Genomic DNA, 19,503 nt, shown 5'->3' with positions numbered 1-19,503 from the left:
GCATCACACCTGAAAGGCCAGCTCCATGAACGAAACCACAGCAACCCTGTAAATTATAAATAGCCCATTTCCTTGCCACATCAAGCCACAAAGCCAGGTTATGTTGACTTTTTCAGGAGACATATAACAGGCAAATATTGAGGTTCCAGGTCAATGAAAACCACAAGATCTTTCTCCATGAATCGCCCCCCATGTACAATAGATTTTTTGACCCTTTAGGGTCCATTCATTTGAAAGGCTTTGCTTTACATTGCTTGTATTGCTATAAAAAGTCCTACCATGTGTTCTGAGTGGAACAATCTCTTAACTTCCCCAAAACATTGAGGTGATTGGAGAAGCCTGACAGAGCAGGACAGACTGGGTGGCTGTTGGCTGAAGTTGGAGGAACACATGGCTTTGCTGGACTCTTTCCTTCTACTGCTCCCTCCAAGCCAGCCCCGTGTGCTTTGGGGTGTAAGGAAGGAACTGTGTCACCAGGGCCCAGCTCCTCGCTGTGTAAGAGGCAGAGAGGGCATTCCTGTTGTGTGAAAGTGAGTGAGCTATGGTCTGAGCTCAGGGCTGCGTGGGTTCCCAGGGCTGGGACAGTGGCAGGGGCAGCACCTGTGGGCAGCTCAGCAGACACCTCCCCTGCCCCCCCACACCCCCAGTAGAGAGATGGTAGAGCATCTGAGGCCCTCCCCTGTTGCCAAGACTTGGAGGGAGTATCTGGACAGGGAGATCCTGGAAAAGAGGATTTTCTGCTCATGAAGCCTTAAGAGCTCAGAGCACTGGGTGTCTGTACTCAGTGTGGGTGGGCCGAGGTGTGTACTCACTCATTCAAATCTTATCTCCTGCAATGTGGCTACTCCTTTGTTCCAACTGAAATTTGGTAAATGTGTCTTCCAAGCCTTCATTCAGTTTCTTAACATGTATACAGGATCAAACACAGAGCCGGAGGCCCTCCACTAGACGGCTACTCTAGGTAGCCACAGAAATGGTCATTATCACTCTTTCTGGGCAGCTGTGAGGAGCCTAAGTAAATTTTTAGCCAGGCAGCATCTTATCAGTAAGTGGGTGGGGGTGGGTGGGGGCGGGGGGGGGGGGCAGGGAAGACTTTGTCAAATGGTTTGCTGAAGCAGAAATGTACTGTATCGTATCTCCATATCCTGAAGTCCACTAAAAAAAGACATGAGAATGACTACCCTGGTTCACTCTTGATAATTCTGGATGCACTCTCATGACCACTGAATTATTCCCTAAATCCTCACAAACCATCCGTTTAATAACCCGTCAGCACAAAAGTGTGTGTGAGGCTCGTTACTCTCAAGAAATCTCAGGCCACCTTAGTATTTGGAGGACTCGGTACTATTTAAGCTGTATTTCTGACTGGCTTCACCAGCTATGCTCCTTCCATTATTTTAATAAACTTAGTAATACAACTGAACTCTGCTTCAGTCAAATCACATGTGCAGAGATATCTTTTAGATGTAGTTTAGAAGAATAGTAACATGGCAAAAAGAAAACTACTGTTTAAAAGGAAGTCCCTTTAGGCCCTGGCCAGTGTGGCTCAGTTGGTTGGACATCATCCCGTGCACTGAGAGATCGCCAGTTCAATCCCTGGTCAGGGCACATGCCTGGGCTGCCGGTTTGATCTCCCATTGGGTTGTGTGCAGGAGGCAGCTGATTGATGTTTCTCTCTCTCTCCTTAGCCCTTCCTCTATCTCTAAAAAAAAATAATAATAAAGGAAAAAGAAAGAGGAAGTCTCTTTAGATGTCAAGCTTAAAGCCTCCTTAATGTACCAAAATGGGATGCAATATAAAATTGATTTACATACAACTCTTCAGAAGCATGCTGTGTGTACAAAGAGGGCTCCACCCATACGGAACCTAATCATATGCCTGGACAGTGCAGAGGGGGTGGGCCAGATGCCCACCATCGGCGCCTCCACGTGCTTGTGACTGGAATTCTTTGTTGCTGGCTGGCGTGATTGTAATTTTCTACCACACTCTGCCTGCTGTCTGTCGAACCGAATGGATAATGACATTTTTAGTTGGGTTAATGTGATAGGAGATGGGGCATGAATTATGAAAAATGTTTTTAAAAGCAATGCAGGGAAAATATTATCAGACAGGAGAGCAGGAGCTCGTGCTGGCCAGTAGCCATCGTCTCAGGTTTTCTTCCTCGCATCCTACACAAGCAGTCACGGAGTATTTACTCTTACACGAGTCGCATACAAACAGAAGCTCTCTTTGATGGGCTTGCGATCATCTTTATACAATCCACAAACCTCGCAGTTATTCCCCTAGATTTGCAGACAAGCAGGTAGAGGTGGCTTGTGCAAACACACGCACAGATGAGCACACAATGCTATCATCATACACATCTTAATAGAAGACTCTCATTTGGCTGTTCCTTTTCATCTTCGTAGCATAATGAGTGATTTTTGTTTTGTTTTGTTTTTTCATAATGCACATATGTTACACTTAGAGTCAGATAAAATATTATTGCTATTGGGCTTTTAAAGAACGATTTCTTCTTGGGGGGGATCGGTCCAGCAGCCAAGCCTGGGGAGAAAGTTTCCCAATTTGCTTCTGTCTGCTCTCACATTGGTTATCTTCGTTATAGATGATCCTGAGTGTACGGCTGGTCAGCTATTTAGTAACTGGCAGTAACCATCAAGGGTAAAGGAAATTCCCCAAGAAAGGAAGCTCTTGGTAACCTGCAGTTTACCATATAATCAAAGTGGCCCAGTTAAACACAAAACGGATGGAATCTTTACTGACTGAGGAATTCTGCATCAAGGTACAGGCTGAGGGGCAGAGAGCTCGTTCGAGAAGCCAGAGACGGCTCTGTGAGTGGGCAAAAGAGACAACGTATGGGATAAAGACCCAGAAGGCTCAGACATTCTCCTGCTCAAAGGCGTCCTCTCCCCTTCTAGGCAATCCCTAGAACTTCATCCTTGGAGTTTCCTCCTCGAGGCTAAGACTTTGACCTTGTTAAATACACTTGGCCCCAGGGAGAGAAAACATTCAAGGCCAGTGCCAATTGTTAGGTTTCCTCTCCTTGGCACTTCGTAGTCGTGTTTGACCTAACCTCACTGAATCGATTTCTTCATCTGCAGAATGGGAATAGTAATAGCTCCCTTGAAGAGTCATGACAAAGATTAGAAACAAAATAGGTAAAAGACTTAGCGCTAGAAGGCAGTGAGAGTTGCAAACACTGGGATGCCCACGCTCCCAGACTGGTTTGAGTGCCAGGCGTCAGTCTCTCATCTCTTATTCCTCACAACACCCATTGGGTCCACGTGCTCTCGCCTCACCAAGTTATCATCACTCCTTTCTCAAATCTGTCTCTCCATCTGTATTTCCCCAGTGACCACTCTACTTCAGGCTTTGCCACGGGTTGCCTGGAATGTGGTTGTTATCTTGCTTCTTGAGAACAATGACTATATCTTGAGCATATCTGTAGCCTTAGTACCTAGTATAGTGCCTGGCACATTGGTGTACTTTTTGTTTTTTTTCAAAAGAACCTTCTGGCCTCCTTACCTCCTGTCTTTTCACTTTCTAATCTACCCTGTCTGCAGTCACCAGATTGGCCTTCCAAGAATACTTGTTACCTGAGCAATGTTTTGCTGAAATCCTTTGGAGAGCCCCATTGACTGAAGGATGTAGAACAAGCTTCTGATCCTGTTTTCTAAAGCCCATTAAGAACTGAACCCTGCCAATAACCATGTGGGTAAACTTCGAGGCCCACCTTCCCCCAGTCCAACCTTCCCGTGAGACCACAGTCCAGCTGGCAGCGTGACTACAGAGACCCCAAGACAGAGGCACCCCTCTAAGCCATGCCCAGATCCCTGAGCCTCAGAAACTATGAGCTAATAAAGATTTGTTGTTTTAAACTGCTAAATTTAGGGGTAATTTATTACACAGCAATAGATAACTAATCCACTCGCAATGTTACTATCTTGTGGCAACTCTTACATGTTGTCATGTATTATTGAGGTTCTTGGCATTTGTTCTATCAGGAATGAGCACAGTGCAACACATCCAGTTGATTCTCTACAAATAGCGATGTGATGACTGATTGGCTGAATGTTCCCTAAGGGCCTTCACATAGAAAGTATCCAAGAAACATTAACACATTGAGTGCTCTTAGCATGAATGCAGTGCAGTTTCCTGGGAGCTGGCCCTGAGTGAAGACCTGAGGCCTGTGGTGGTTCTACCTCTTACTCTGGGCAAGTCATTGGAATCTCTCTGAATTTGGGTCCTCACCCCCAATGTGGGGCTCATTGCAATGAGCTATAAAGTCCCTTCCATGGGCATTCTGGGATTCCAAGGAGGTCAGTAGACACCAGGTTGAGACCATTGCTTGGGAGCCATGGAAAGAGCAGGCAACGACCTACCTAGTTCAGGGCAGTAGACAGCCAGCTCGGTAGGCCTGTCTACTTGCTCCACCACGTGACATCCCTAAAAAAGCCTTTTTGTATCTGTTTTATTTCAGAATTACATGAAGACCTAAAAGGCAGACTCTGGTGATTTTTATGCTCAAATAATTAAATAAAAGTGAGAATTAGGACACCAGATCCTTTGACTTCTGACATACTGCCTTTTTCTCCAAAATCAGGATGCATAATCTTTTTGCTCCTCAGTTAATTAACATCTAGGTTATAATCTCACTCAATCCAGTTCTGATGCCATGAACTGGAGAAACAAACACCATGAAGCCTTTGGAGGCCCGGACGGTTGGAGAATGGAGACAAGCTGAGTGCTAGGAGAGACACATTTCCTGGGGGGAGGAGAGGAGCCGGGGGGGGCTGGATGCGAGGGTCTCTTCTGTGTTACTTTATACTTCTAAACAGAAATGACCCCACACATTGATGGTGTGGAGGCTGGGTGACTCATGTGTCATCCATGAAGAAAGATTCAGAAAAGAGCCCTTGTGCGGGCCACCACCCCGAGATCAATACATGGCCCCCAGGAGGCACCCCTTTGGGGCCACGCAAAGTGGAGACATCGAAGTGGAGACCTGTCCTCACCTGCTCCAGAAGTGTTTGCCCACGAGTCTGTGTGTGTGTGTGTGTGTGTGTGTGTGTGTGTGTGATCTTGGAAGCTAAATGGCCGAATTGGAACCCTTTTTTCCTCAATCCCCCACTTTCAGGTATTTAATAGCTCCTCACTATTCAGTGAAGTGTGCACCAAGCACTCCCCGCACCCCAGCAGAGAACTGGGAACTCTATGTGCCTCAACCTACTTTTCCCATTTGCTTTCACTAAGTGCTTGCGCGTACTCTGTGTTCCAGCCAGTTTATACTCCCTATTCCCCAAACACACCCTGTACTTTTTCGTCCAGATGACTTTGTTCCTGCAGCTCATTCCACCTGCAAAGCACCTTTCCCTCTGTCAAAACTCAGCAAAATCTCCAGGGCTCCGTTCCAATGCTACCCACCCCCCAACCCCCAAAGTGCCACCGTCTCCCACGAGTTGGAAATGACGTAGAAATACATCCACCTTGTTGCTCTTCTACATTATAAACCCCTTAAAGACGGGAACTAATAAATATCAGTTGAATGTTATGAATTTAATGTTTCATTCTATTTGGCACGCTTAGACCCGTGGGCACTGTTGCTGTTTTGGAATGGACGTTAGAGGGTGATTTTCTGAATAAATAAAGGTCAGCTAATACAGATGGGAAATGGTATTGAACTATATTGTTGATTTAAAAAATAGAAAAAAATAATACCTCTAAACAAGTGACTAATAAATGTAAAATTCATACTAGTTAACAAAACTTACAACCTCCCTCTGCTACCCAGATATTGAAAACATCCATGACTTATTTTCATGCAAAATTTCCTGCTGATATATATCAGTTCTAGCCATCTAGGTGAATAATAAAGTGTCATTTCTAATCACTCTTGGCTCCTGTCAAGAGTTTGACCAATTAGAACTCACCCCGACGAGGAGGTGGCTGCTGGTGTTGCCAGGCAACAGACAAGCTAGGAGGCACATTGAGATGCTCTTAGATTTAACCAGCGGCAAGTCGGAGTGACATTATAATTCTGGCAAAGGAGAGTCAAATTATAACCCAGGATGGGGTGCCCATGATGAGGAGTGTGTTTTCTTTTGAATGCAGATGGAAAAGGAACATTTTAACCAGAATTTAAACAGTTCATCATTATATTGATTTTAACTAGGAGATTAAGTGTGTTGCAGGATACAACTGTGTTGCAGGATAAGGACCTCTTGCCGCTAGATAAATACCCAGGCATTCTGGAAAACGGGCACCTGGTCAGGCAGGGACAATGTATTTTTGGATTCCGAAGTACTTATCACCACAGCCGCACTTGGTTATAATGACTTTCATTTTTATTGTTTGGAAGGACTCAGAAATAAAAGCAAATATTAAAAATAGACGGCAGGAGGCTGATACAGCCAAGAGGACGCTGCTTGTTCTAACATCATTGGAAGACGAGGGTCTGTTTTAGAAGCCCTTGTGCGTGACTGTCTGAGAGTTTACAGTGAAAATTTAAAGGCCAAACTAAACTGTGGTGATGACTGTAATTCTGCAAAGACTTTTGCACTGAAATGGCTGTAACTATGCATTTACTCATAAGCTGGCTTTATCAACTTAAATTTTTAAAAATTGTAGTCATCCTGGAGTAATATGTCTTCTCCAAGGCAAGAAAGGCCTAGAGGGAATAATAACCACTTCTGCCTCTGCCTTTAAGATTCATACATTATTGACTGTGCCTTCCTGACAGGAAACATCTGGATGAAAGTGAAAAATTAGGCATCAAGCTGGATTCTCGGTGCCTGGAAGAGATACCAACCTTCCCAGTTGTTTTGGCTTTTCTTTGAGTCCCCAAGCACAGATATACAATTGGCTCATTTCCTCTTGAGTGACACACACATAGCCTTAGGAAATCATGTATGAAGTTGCCAGTTCTCTTATATCTGCTCAGTGGGCCTCCACCAGCTTAATTATCTGGGTGAATGAGAGAATGTCCACCACTTCTGTCCAGCTTTGAGAACTGAGAATATACCAGCCACTATATTGGGTTGGGTCCATGGTCCATCCAATTTGGAGCTTGATCTCTGCTCAGGAGGCACTTGACAATGGAGTTGCCCATGAACTCTACCCCCAAAGACAAAGTGCCCACTTGCCTCATTTCTCTCAATAGCCGGCTATGACATTAACTACCCATGCTTTCACCTACTACAAACTTATTTGCACCCAGAATAAACAAAGGTACAAAGATCTCCCTACTGCAGGTTTCTCCCAAGCCTTTAATATGCTAAGGTACTTGATGAATCTCTAAGAAGATGGTTTGCAATATTTTACTGAACTGTATGACCATTAGGCCTTTTTGGCCCTCGGTGATTTCAAATCCTTTTCCTTGGTAGTAATTCCTAGTTTGAAGTTCATCGTCACATAAGTATAGTCGAAATGCTTTTCTCCTCGATATATTATTTTATTCTTGCTTACATTGAAGGTTTAGCTGCCACTTTTGTGCTGACATACACAACCTTAGAACAGTCTTAGCAACTTATTTCAATTGATTTAATACTTTTCAACTCAGAGAGCTTAGAGGAATATACAAATGTATAGATTTCCCGGTGTTCTCCCTCTTTCAGATGAGTTATAAAATTTAGAAATAAAATTAGTGCTCACCTGGGTCTCCAGGGAATCCCCTTACTTACATATTTCCCTCAGAGAAGAATTAAATTAGCCCCCAGTTTTGTTTCCTGAAGATAAATCTATTTACTTCCTGACCCATAATAAAGTTTTACACAATCCCAGGGTTACTCATTAATAGCCTTTGGTAAAGAATCTAAAAAAGGCTCTAAAAATCTAAGTAAATCTACCAGTTGCCCCTTAAAAAATTAATCCTTTAGGGGAGAGGGTGAAAACTCTGGCAGGTTAACCTGGCAAAATCTCCCCCCAGTAAAGCCATCGGTTGTTTCCCCCGCACTACGTAGCCATCCTTTAATATAAATCTCAATAACTCGCCTGTCACTGGGCTATGACTTGATGGTCTCTTCTGATTCCAGAATCAGGCATGAATCAATCCATTTTCACTGTTTCTCTATCTCTCTATATTATCCCTGGTACAACTTAAGCCGGAAACCAATTTTATTTTAAATAAAAAAATATGGATTTGTGATATAATGCTGATTTTAAAGTAACTTTCAAGCATTGTTGACTGAGGCAGCTAATATCCACATAAATAAAGCCAGTGTTATTTGAATATTAATGACACAGATACAGTAAAGGACTTAGGCTGCCAAGGTGCCATGGGAAAAAGCCTGAGACTTCCAAGGGAAAACAAACCTTGATTTCAAGAATGAGCTCTGAAGTTTGAAAACAAAGCCCAAAAGCTAGTCACAAATTCAGAAAGGACTGAAGATAATTGATATTTCAAAGTTATTTCTGGGAAAACTAACTTAGGAAACAGCAACCAAGTGAAGTGCAGGCTCCTGCTGGTTCTCTGAGCTTCTCTCAGCTCTGCCTCCTCCACCCAGACCCTGTGTACCTCATTTTCCTCTTTGTGTCCTTGTGACCTGCCTTTTCTTTCTTTCTTTCTTTTTTAAATATATATTTTTATTGATTTCAGAGAGGAAAAGAGAGATAGGAACATCAATGATGAGAGAGAATCATTGATCGGCTGCCTCCTGCACGCCCCACACTGGGGATGGAGCCTACCACCCGGGCATGTGCCCTGACCGGGAATTGAACCATGACCTTCTGGTTTATAGATTGATGCTCAACCACTGATCCATGATGGCTGGGCGTGACCTACTTTTTCTACTTCCGTATATATCTAATATCTATATTGGTGACTCTCTAAAGAGGAAGCCAACAATTGGTTGCATCCTTGTATTTAATTTTTCCTTGATAAAATTATTTCCCTTTTCTCTCAGTTTTAACATATATCCTTCCATAGGAAGCTTCCTGGTTCTTTGATTCTTCATTCATCCATTCATTCAGCAAATCATTTCTTAGGGCCCATTATGTGCCTAGTGCCGTGCAATTAACAATAAAGAAATAAACCAAGTCAAGTAAATGGAATGGTCGCTGGTGATAGAGCTACAGAGGAGAATAAAGCAGGGAAGGGTTTGGGGTCCTGGGGCCCAAATTTGAGAACGTGGGTAACCACAGGCCAGATGGTCAGACAAGGGACCAAGAGTCAGACAGATCACCAGTGCTTTCCACTCTGGCTCTTATCGTAACGATGCCAGGGGACTTGTGACATATACAGATTCCCAGACACGCTTAGAAGTCCTCCTTCTGCAGGTCCTAGGGTGGTTAGAATTATGTATTTTTAACAAGGGTTTCAGGTGATTCTGGTGCAGCTGTTGGTCACAAGCCCGTGGTTTGAGAACCAGTGATCTAGAGACCAGAGGCTGATGGGAGGTTTAAGTCCAAGGTAACATCCAGAAACCAGGAGTGTGTGTGTGTGTGTGGTGGGTGGGGGTGGGGGGGCGGGAGTTACACATGCTGGGGAAGGAGGCAGTCAGGGACACTAATATCTGGAAGCCTGCTCTTCTCTCTTCCTTCCCTCCCTCCATCTTCCATAGAATAGAAGCCAGGCTCTTTCCATATCCTCCATCCTGTCTGCATCTTGTCATAGAGTCCATGCTCAGAGCCCCAAACCTTGCTTGTTCTTCATATGCAAAGGGAAGTTGCTTTTGGGATTAGGAAAACTCTATCCCCCTAACAAATCTTGGCTTCCAAGACCCCTGTCTCTGTGTGGATCAAGTAAGCCTGGTGTGCAGTTCCAAGCTGAGCAACGACCTCCTTGCTCTGGACGGCACCACTGTCTCCTTCTGAAGCAACGAGAGCCACGGATCCGGCGGGGAGAGGAAATCACGGGGACACGATTTATGGAGCGTGAGACACTTACATTGGTTTCACGTTGGAAAAATATTATCCTTGTCACGTCCCTTTCAGTCCTCATGTTTCCTTCATTTAAGCTGCATTTAACACCTCTTTCCTCCCTGAAATACTCCCCCTCCCCGTTCTCCTGGAATTCTATTGCAGCTCTTCTTCCCGAGTCTTCTTTGTAGGTTTCTGCTCTGCCCCTCACTTCATGTGGCTCTCCGCAGCCCCCCTTTCTCTTCTGGTGCTACAGGCGACCTCGCCCATGTCTGTGTGTCTGATGACCGTCTTTCCTGCCCTTATCTCCTGAGCTCCAGATCTGCAGCCAGCATCTCCCTGATGCATCTGCTCAGTTATCTGTTTCCCAGGAACCTTAAACTCACCAGGTCCAAGCTCTCCAGAGAGGGGGAGGAAGAGGGATCCCCTGCCCCCGGAATGGCCTCCTTTCAAATGGAAACCCAAGAAAGTAAACTGACCTGTATTTAGTAGGAAGATGATTTTCTGTGGAGCTTTAAGTTCACTGGGGGTATATGTTAAACAGTGGTCTAGAACTGACAAAACCCAGGGGATCTGTCCATGACATCCCCACCCCCACACTTCTCTTTCATTTATGACAACCCCTCCCCCTAGTGCTGTGAACCACTGCGAGGGCCTCTATTTTCCACAACTAATTCAGACACTAAGATTTCGATTTCTGAACCAGAGGAAGGAGATGCTTTGGGTCCCCCAGCACTAGAGTTATTTGGGAAACAATATCGTACCAGTTTCTGGAATATACTCTGTAAGGTGCTAAAGAAATCTAGACCCTGATATGGGTCTTTTTCCCCCCTCAAAGAAATAGCTGAAGACTGACAAGAAAACTCTTTTCCTTTCTTATTGTTTCCCCCCCCGCCCCCCAATCAATACACTTCGTCAGTGTCTTTTTAACAAATGAGACTCTCGCTGCATCTGTAGTGCCGCCATTGCTGACTCATGAGTGAAGAAATAGGATGCACCATGTCCAGCGGATGTCACCCCCTTCTTTGGTTAACTCAACATTTTGGTGACTAATGTCGTAAAGGTGTCCTCCCTTGAACTTGTCCAGTGCTTACAACTTTGTAAAGAAGCAGGCCCTTCCTTCAAACAAATTCTCCCTTGAAACCTCAATGTGTAAGGAGGCTGAGAGCGGAGCAGGGCTCCCTCCCTGACCCGGTGTGTGCTCTGGGCCGCCCTCCTGCGGCGGAGGCTGCAACCTGCCCATTCGGGGACTGGATGGCGGAGCCACCGTTCTCAACCCGCTTTACTGGTAAGAAAGGAGACATTGTCATGACCTCTGTCTGAAACCTGTTTCCATACCTCAGTTGGTCCCAAACTTGGGTCTACAATAGAGAGAGGAGAGCTGCTTCTAACCCGCCTAGGTTTCCACAGGGGCCCCATTTGCTCTACTTTCTTTCCCCCACCCTCCAACCCCTGGGACAGTCCGCGTAGCTAAGAAGAGAAGCGGTCAGTCAGTCAGAAGGTTAATCAGTTCTGGAGCTGGATTCTAATCCTGGCTCTGCTGCTCACTAGCTTACATGTGTGACATGCGGTGTGTTACTTAATCGCTCTGTGCCTCAGTTTCCTCATCTGTAAAACGAGGTGATAATAATAGTATTTACCTCACAGGAATGTGGTGAAGGTTGTGTGTTAATATAAATAGGAGGCCCTTTGAGTGGTGCCTGGCACAGTAAGAGCTGTGAGTGTGAGCTGGTGAGCTGGTGAGCTGGGGCCATGAGCTGAGCTGCCCTCTGACCTCAGATACCAAAGGCCGCGGTGGAAACAAATTAAACCTCATTGAAGATGGGCAGGATCACAGGTTTCTGAGAGAGCTCACTTGGATGGAGTTAATTATGATGTATAGGACCCTTTCCTCTCCTGGGGGCTTCGAAAAATTCATAGGCTTTGAACAGGACCATAGGGGTGAGCGTCTTGAGTTGAAGCTAAGAGTAGCTTTCATTTATTGAGCTGACGACAGGCCACTCCAAGCCCAGCCATTTGGAACAGCTAGACATGGTGGGTGACTCTGGAACCGGGACTCAAATTAAGGCAGCCCCTTCGCTACCGAACATAGGGCTCCAGACCTCCTCCTCAGTGGTTGCAGAATTCGGAACAGAAACTAAAGCCAGATCGGCAGTGGAGGGGCCATCAGTGAGGATCAGGAATGAGAGAACTTGGGGAGAAGAGGTGGGGGCGGGGAGCCCAGGGCTTACAGAGCTGGCAGCCTGTTGGGGATGCCACCCTTCCCTCCGCCTCGGCCGGGGAAGGATGACCAGGGCGCTCATTCACCAGGGCCTGCCTGCGCGCCCAGAGCTCTTCCACGTGCACCCCGCTCCTCCCCAGGAACCATGGCCGTCTCCTCCCACTTCGGGTCTGACTCGGAGCCCACCGGTGTTTCAGGCTGTTCTCCGGCCCCTCGCTGTGTAAGGCGAGCTTCACTGTTCAGAAGCATCCGCACCACCTGCCAGGTTGTTAGAAAGCAGAGTCTCGGGCCCCATTGACAAGACCACCAGGTGGTCCATTATACGTGAAAGTGTGAGGGACACTGCCCCAGTTTTCTCCCGTGTGCCCCCAAAGTGCCTGGGGCAGGGTCTGGGGACATAGAGGGGAAGCCCCCGGTGCTGTTGATTCGATGGGTCATGGCCTCTGAGGATGTGGGAGGCTGGGGAAATGGAAGACGCCGGTGCCGTGTCCTGTGCTTTTGCAGAATAGGGAGGTCTAAAGGCCCCAGGAGGCAGGGCATTTTGTTGGGCCACGTGGACGAGTGATACAGGGTGAACCAGCTCTCCATCGCCATTTGAAGAAAAACCTGTCCCTTAAGGAAGAGAGTCTGCATTTCCCGGGTCTTACCTCATTCAGCTTTTCAGGACTGAAAGCAGAAGTTAGGACACTTCTGACCTCTTCCCATCTTTTGTCACGTAAAAACAGGATGCTGTCAGCTACCGGTTTGCATTCCAAACCCGTCGCCTGATGGAAAACAGCAAGCAGAGGGTTAGACCACAAGGGAGCCCGAGCCACCTGGGCGGCAGTACAGACCCACGATAAACATTCCAGTCAAAGGTTCACCAATGACCAACAAACGGGGAGGTTTCCTTTGCAAGGATACAGAAGAAGAATATAAAGACTTAGGGATAATGACCTAAAGATTCATGGCCGAGGGCCGGGGCAGCAGATGGATGTGCTCTGCTGGCCCAGTTCACCCTGCGACAATGAGGTCACCGCTGTGTAAGTAACACAGCGGTTCTGTATGCTCTGCAGTCTCCCTGCAGAGTGAGGGGTCCCTGACCACGCAGCAGGCTTCTTGGGGTGAGCTAGTCTCCCCTGGGATGGAGTTTCAGGCCTGAACTTGATGGCAAGAAGTTTTGTGTGGCTGGATTGGTCAGGTTGGGCCGGGAGTTGACAGACTCATGTGTCTGGGTCTTTGGTGTGTGTGTCGTGGGGGTGGGGAGGGTGCAGGGAACGGGGGAAGATAAGGTGGGGAGTGTGGAGAGAGACGGGAGGGGGAAAGGAGAGTCCTTCAGAAGCTTATCCCAACAGAGCTGCTTCCGAGAGAACCGTGTTTCTGTGTATTTCCACTCATTCACACACTCATTCATTCATTCGTTTTTCTCATTCAGCAAACATTTGTTGACTATGTAATACATGCAAGGAGATGGCTCTCCAGGGTTGAATAATGAAGGCGTAGGTTTGGCCCTCAAGGAGTTGGTAGTCCAGTGGGGAAGCCGACAGGGAGCTCATAGACTAACAAACAGATGTCATTACTGCTCATGAGAAGGTGAGAGTTATGAAGTGAGGAAGCAGGGCAAGGTGAGAAAATCATAGGGGACCAAACAGTCAGGAAGGCTTCTCGGAGGAGGAGGTAGTCAGCTGAGCCTGGAAACATGCAAAGGATGACCCTCCTCACCCCTTCTTTCCAGGCTGTTGTGTTTCTTCCTAAAACCAGCTACTCCCACCCAGTGGTCAAAGCTGGGACCCCCCCTACCCCCACAGCTGATCAGTGTGTCCCCCCTCCCCCGCCCCAAGGCCTCAGGGTGTGAGGAGGAGGGGGGATTGGAGGCCCAAGCACTCTTCAGAACCACATATGATGTACAGTTTCACTAGTTCTTTTCCCCGTTTTAATTATAGCTGAAACATGAAGCCAGCCATCATAATTCAAAAGCCTTGTAAAAACTCCTATTTAGAGGAAAATTATAATTTTCTGATAAAATATGAACACTCAGAATAAGCTATAAAACATAACTGCAAAGTATCTGGATGGGGGGAGGATTAATTATATATAAGAACCAAGTGGCTGGGCTATTTCTCTGCAGAGGAATCCTCTCCGTGTTTAGGATGAAATTCTTTAGGAGTGCCTTGGTCACCATGCAGAATGGTGGCTTTATGGAGTTATGGGAACATAACCCATTTGTTTAGGTTCCAGAGTCAAAGGAGAAAGCATGCATTAGGTGTATTTATATATTGGCAAACACCCAGTCCTGTGCAAAGCTGCAGGCGATAAAGCATTTCACTCCAAGGAAGGCTGGGTGGTGGTTTATGGGGTCCTGATGAAACCGAATAAATTAGAGATAAGAGTCAAGATTGATTGGATACTGTATCCATCCATCAGACCTAGGACTGGATCCAAGACGTTTTTTATCTGGCACCTGGAGGACGAATCTAGCCCTCCGCCCGATGTCGGCGTAGCCCGCAAACCTCCCCCTCCCCAGACGGCCGGGACGATACTCTTCCCAGCCCACAGCTTCCATTAGGATTCCCCAGTTTTAATGGAAAATTTCGGGGGCATTGGTTAGAGAAATGTTTTCATTTCTAGATGTCATACTGTAAGAGGGAGAGCGGCAAATCGGTCATTTCAGAAGAGGAGATGTGAATGGATGTCATATAAAATTGTTGTCAAGTTTTGGAATGTTCAGCAGCAAATAGAAGACTTGGGTGATCAGAGAACAGTGCTTAATGTGAGCTCAAAATATATTTACCAAAGGCATGTTGCATGGGAGAGGAAATTTAGGTTGTTTTTTGACCTGAGGGGATAGAATTGGGTTCAATAGGGGAAGCTAACTTCCCAATAATCAAAAGGCAGAATTAGCTCGGCTGGCATGGCTCAGTGGTTGAGCATCGAACTATGAACCAGGAGGTCACGGTTTGATTCCCAGTCAGGGCACATACCTGGGTTGTGGAGGAGGCAGTCGATCAATGATTCTCTGTCATTGATGTTTCTCTCTCTCTCTCCCTCTCCCTTCCTCTTTGAAATCAATAAAAAAACAACAACAAACAAACAAATAAAAGGCAGAATTGTTTAAAGAAAAAATATTCTGCCCTGAGTGATGAGCCCCCATTGCTGGAGACTTACCCCTTCCTGGAAATCCTGCACAGAAGGCTTGAGTGTCTGAGGGGCCAGGGGGTTGGTCTAAATGACTTTTAAAAACTCTTCCAAGCCTGAGACTTCCTCTCCAGAACACTCCTCCAGGTATTTTTGTATTAGTTTGCGCGCACACACACACACACACACACACACACACACACACACTGATTGTGGCCAATTACACATAATGTAAAATGTACCATCTTAGCCATTTTAAGCATGCAGTTTGGTGGTATTAAGTACATTCACATTGTTGTGTAGCCATCCCCACACACCCACCCGCAGAACTCTTTCATCTTGTGAAACTGAAACTCCGCCTATGGAACAGTAACTACCGCCCAGTCCCTCAGGCCCTCTACAAACAATTGATTAGGTTTGCTGAGGGAGGCCACACAGAGAGCTCTTCTCCAAAGAAATGGGCAACGGGGGGACTGGGAAATCTGCTGGGGGCAGGACTGTGAGCGTCAGAGCAGAAAAGGAGGCAGGACCCAGGGAAACAGGGCTTTCTAGCCTCTTGTCTGCCCGCCCAGCCCTGTGTGCAGACTCTCAGCGAAGGCATCTTCACTCACTTTCTGGCCAGGAGTTTCCAGGCAGCAAGCCGTGGCCAGTGGAATTGGTGGAATCAGTATAGTGGGTGGCAAACAGCGAGAGAGAGAGAGAGAGAGAGAGAGAGAGAGAGAGAGAGAGAGAAGCAATAAATAGAGCAGAGTAGAAAGATAGTGTTTTATAAAGTACGGCTATTTTGTTGTTGTAAAACTTTTATTCAAAAGTGTGTGTGTGTGGTATATATATATATATAGAGAGAGAGAGAGAGAGAGAGAAAGATAGTGACTATTCTGTGTCATGCTGTGAAATGTGTTTCTTATTGTAGGCCACAGTCAAAAAGAGTTTGAAAAACCTACTGTAACCAAAACACCAAATCTTGGAGTTGGCCTCTCCCTCAACTAATATCCTCTCAGCCAAAGTGTTATTAGATTGTCAACATGTATTGAGCACCTACTATGTGCCAGGTGCTATGTTAGCAAAGAATGGGACTCTTGTCCTTAAGGGGCTCATGGGGTGGTTTATAACCAACATCGGTTGATCTTACAGCTACGGAAGTCCTTTCTATGTCATTTCAATAATTTGGGGGTCATTCTCCAGCAATAGGGAGACCTGTCCTGGTAAGCAGTGATGGTCCAGCAGTGGCCCCCCTGCTATGTGTTCCTCGGACAGCTGACCGGGTCTATCTTTTCAATTAAGATCTCATAAAACAGAGCCTGACTTCTTACTAGACCAGCTAAGCATAAACCTTATGCTTTGAAGAATGCCACAATCCTGGGGAGCAAGTTATTAAAGAAAACGAACACCTTGGCATCCTGAGGTCCCATGAAGAGAGAAACCATGAATTGGGTGTTCGTCCTGGGCCAAACTGGATTCTCAGCTGACCTGGAGAGCCACGCAGAGCGCTGCGAAGGCCGTGCAGGGCCCTCTGCTGTGCCGAGTGTGCAGGTTGTTATGGAAAAGGCACAAGCGCCATAACAGAACATGAGGCCGTAGCCTACACGTTTCCTTGTGTCCTGGGACCTGCAAGAACATCGACTCTAGATCCGTGTGTTGCCTGTGAAGCCGTGGCATAGAAGCCAACGGTTCTCAGGCGGCCACGCCGAGCTGCAGGTCGCGTACACAGAGTGGGGTGCTTTTAAAGACGCCAAGAGATACTGTCAGACTTCGGGGTCCTGGTGCGAGCATTGCCAACTTGTTCAGTGGGGTGTCAAGTAGGCTGCAGCAATATTAATACCAGAAAGTGTGCCGTGACCACTGTGCCAAACCTTCTGATTTTCACACAACCGTGCACAGATGAGAGGCTCCCTGGCACCACCTGCCTCTCTCCTCACCTGGCAGGTGCAGCATGTTGCCCAGCCCCTCATTATATTATAACCAACAACTACTCTAGAATTCTGTCACTCGGAGAACCCCAAGTTCTATCCCTGAGAACATAAGCTCTTTTCAACACATGGCTGCACCTGCACAGAGATTGCCACCAGGGCTTCCATCTCGTGAAGTGTTCCATCCCCACTGGACGATCGTCACCCACTCACTCTCCGCCAGTGGAAGAAGTCTCAGAGGTCACCCTATCTTCCCGATCTTCCCGGTCTCTGCTTCCGACACTGACTAGCCGGAGAGCATGGCCTCGGAGGAAGGGGTGTGGTGTGTCCACAGCTCAGGGGGGCAACGGGGCTAGATCCAGCGTGGGCTCCATCTGCCAACTCATCATCTAATTGGACAAAGGCATGCTATGGACTCGGGTGGCCCTGCTGATAGGGTTTCCAGCATTTCCTCCAAGGAGGGGAACCACATGCTTGGATCTGTGTTTGCATTGGCCCCATGCCAGATGGCGGCGTGGGCTTTCCTGACTGGGGAAGGGGGTGAGAGGGTTTGGGAAATCATGCCTCCTGAGGAAGATCTTCACCGGCCCTCAGCAGCTTCTCGTAGGAGCGGTGTTAAGGAGGGCGGGGTGTCTCTGACATGTCCCCTCTCACACTTGGCCGGGAAGGGCAAGTCTCCCGAGAGGATGAATGTGGCCTCGGGAGAGGCTGCACCTGGGCAGCCAGGGCCCTGGGTTCCTGTGGTTCTGGATAAAACCACCCACAAATCACCCCGTGGCCTCCGACGTGTCTCTTGTGAGCCAAGGGTGTGACCGGACCTGTGCCTGGAGCGGCGACCCTGTGTCACCCATGAGGACCTCAGGGCTGGTACCCACCACACACTGAACTCCCAGCACCTTCCATCTCCACTCTACATCCAGGCAGATCCTGGAGATGCACACGCCGCAGCCGGACCCACTCTCCGTGTTGACATTTGGACCAGAACTCAGAGCTTCCGGCAGCAGGTTTAGTGACTGAGCGCACCCCTCCACGCTCCCTTCCAACTAGACCCTGCCCTGGACCACAGACCCCCTACCTCGCTCACCCTTCCCACAGCTCCCCCAACTCCGGGCTGGGGGAGAGACCAGGGATGGGAAGTTCTGCCGCTGCTGAGTCATGCGGGCCCAGCTCCAGTTTCTGCAGATATTAAAGTAAGAGCTGCCATGGATCCATGGAGTGCCTGATAGCAAAGAGGAGCTGATTAAAAATATTTAAATAAAAATAACCAAGTCTCGAGGTGATGGGGCAACAGGTCCTATAAACATTAGAAGATTGGTTTGGGTTTAATGGTAAACTGTGGTTCATGACCAGGAAGCAACATCAGGAAGTGCTGAGGGCACTGATAGAGGCCAAGAGTCCATTTGGAAACTGGGAAAGTTAGAGCCTTAAAAAAATGTGATGGGGCCCCAGCCAGTTTGGCTCTGTGGATAGAGCATTGACCTGCAGACTGAAAGGAGGTCCCGGGTTCAATTCTGGTCAAGGGCACATGCCCGGGTTGTGGGCTCAATCCACAGTTAGGGGGTGTGCAGGAGACAGCCAGTCACTGATTCTCTCTCATCACTGATGTTTCTATCTCTCTCTCCCTCTCCCTTCCTCTCTGAAATCAATAAAAACATATTTTTTTAAGAAATGTGAAGGGGAGCCAGCACATGTGGCTCAGTGGTAGAGCATCGACCTATGAACCAGGAGGCCCCAGGTTTGATTGTCAATCAAGGCTCCTGCCCAGGTTGCTGGCTCAATTTCCAGTGGGGGGCTTGCAGGAGGCAGCTGATCAATGATTCTCTCTCATCATGGATGTTTCTGTGTCTCTCTCCCTCTCCCTTCCTCTTTGAAACCAATAAAAATATATTTATAAAAAAACTAGTGGCTCGGTGCACGGGTTCATGCATATTGAAAGGAAATTAATTAGAAGAAATATTTTAATATCGCTATTTGCCTTTCTCTATGATAGAAGTGTCAACCAAATTAACAATTGACAATGACAGATCGAAACACACGCGTGCGATTGGCGCCAGTGAGAGCTTTATATGTATTACACATGCATGAATCAACTTAGCCTTTTATAGATATAGAATAAACTTGCTTAATTAGACCTGCTTTCTTTTTTTTTTTAATAATAATAATTTTTATTTCTTAAAGTATTACAAATAGTATTACATATGTCTCCTTTTTTCCCCCCCTTGACATTCCCCCGACCCCTACCCCCCGCCCCGTGTCTTGTGTCCATTGGTTAATCTTATATGCATGCATATAAGTCCTTCAGTTGGTCTCTTAATCCCCCCCCCAACCCTCCCCAGGCTTCCCACTGTAGTTTAACATTCTGTTCAATGTTGCTCTGCTTCTGTATCTACCCCTGTTCATCAG

General features: G+C 47.0%; 1 protein-coding gene across 1 annotated transcript in view; it reads right to left on the bottom strand.

Moving 5' to 3' along the window:
- The window catches only part of TBXAS1 (thromboxane A synthase 1), a 152,213-nt gene that overhangs the window by 49,640 nt on the left and 83,070 nt on the right, over positions 1–19,503 (bottom strand). Inside the window, exon 6 of the mRNA XM_006101347.3 lies at positions 12,724–12,840. Coding sequence (XP_006101409.1) covers positions 12,724–12,840 — 117 coding nt within the window. The remainder of the gene's footprint in view (positions 1–12,723; positions 12,841–19,503) is intronic.

The sequence above is a fragment of the Myotis lucifugus genome, unplaced genomic scaffold (genome assembly GCF_000147115.1).
Source record: "Myotis lucifugus unplaced genomic scaffold, Myoluc2.0 scaffold_351, whole genome shotgun sequence".
In the NCBI taxonomy this organism is placed as follows: Eukaryota; Metazoa; Chordata; class Mammalia; order Chiroptera; family Vespertilionidae; genus Myotis; species Myotis lucifugus.
Note: the sequence above shows the minus strand (reverse complement) of the source record. Positions and strands in the feature narration are given on the sequence as shown.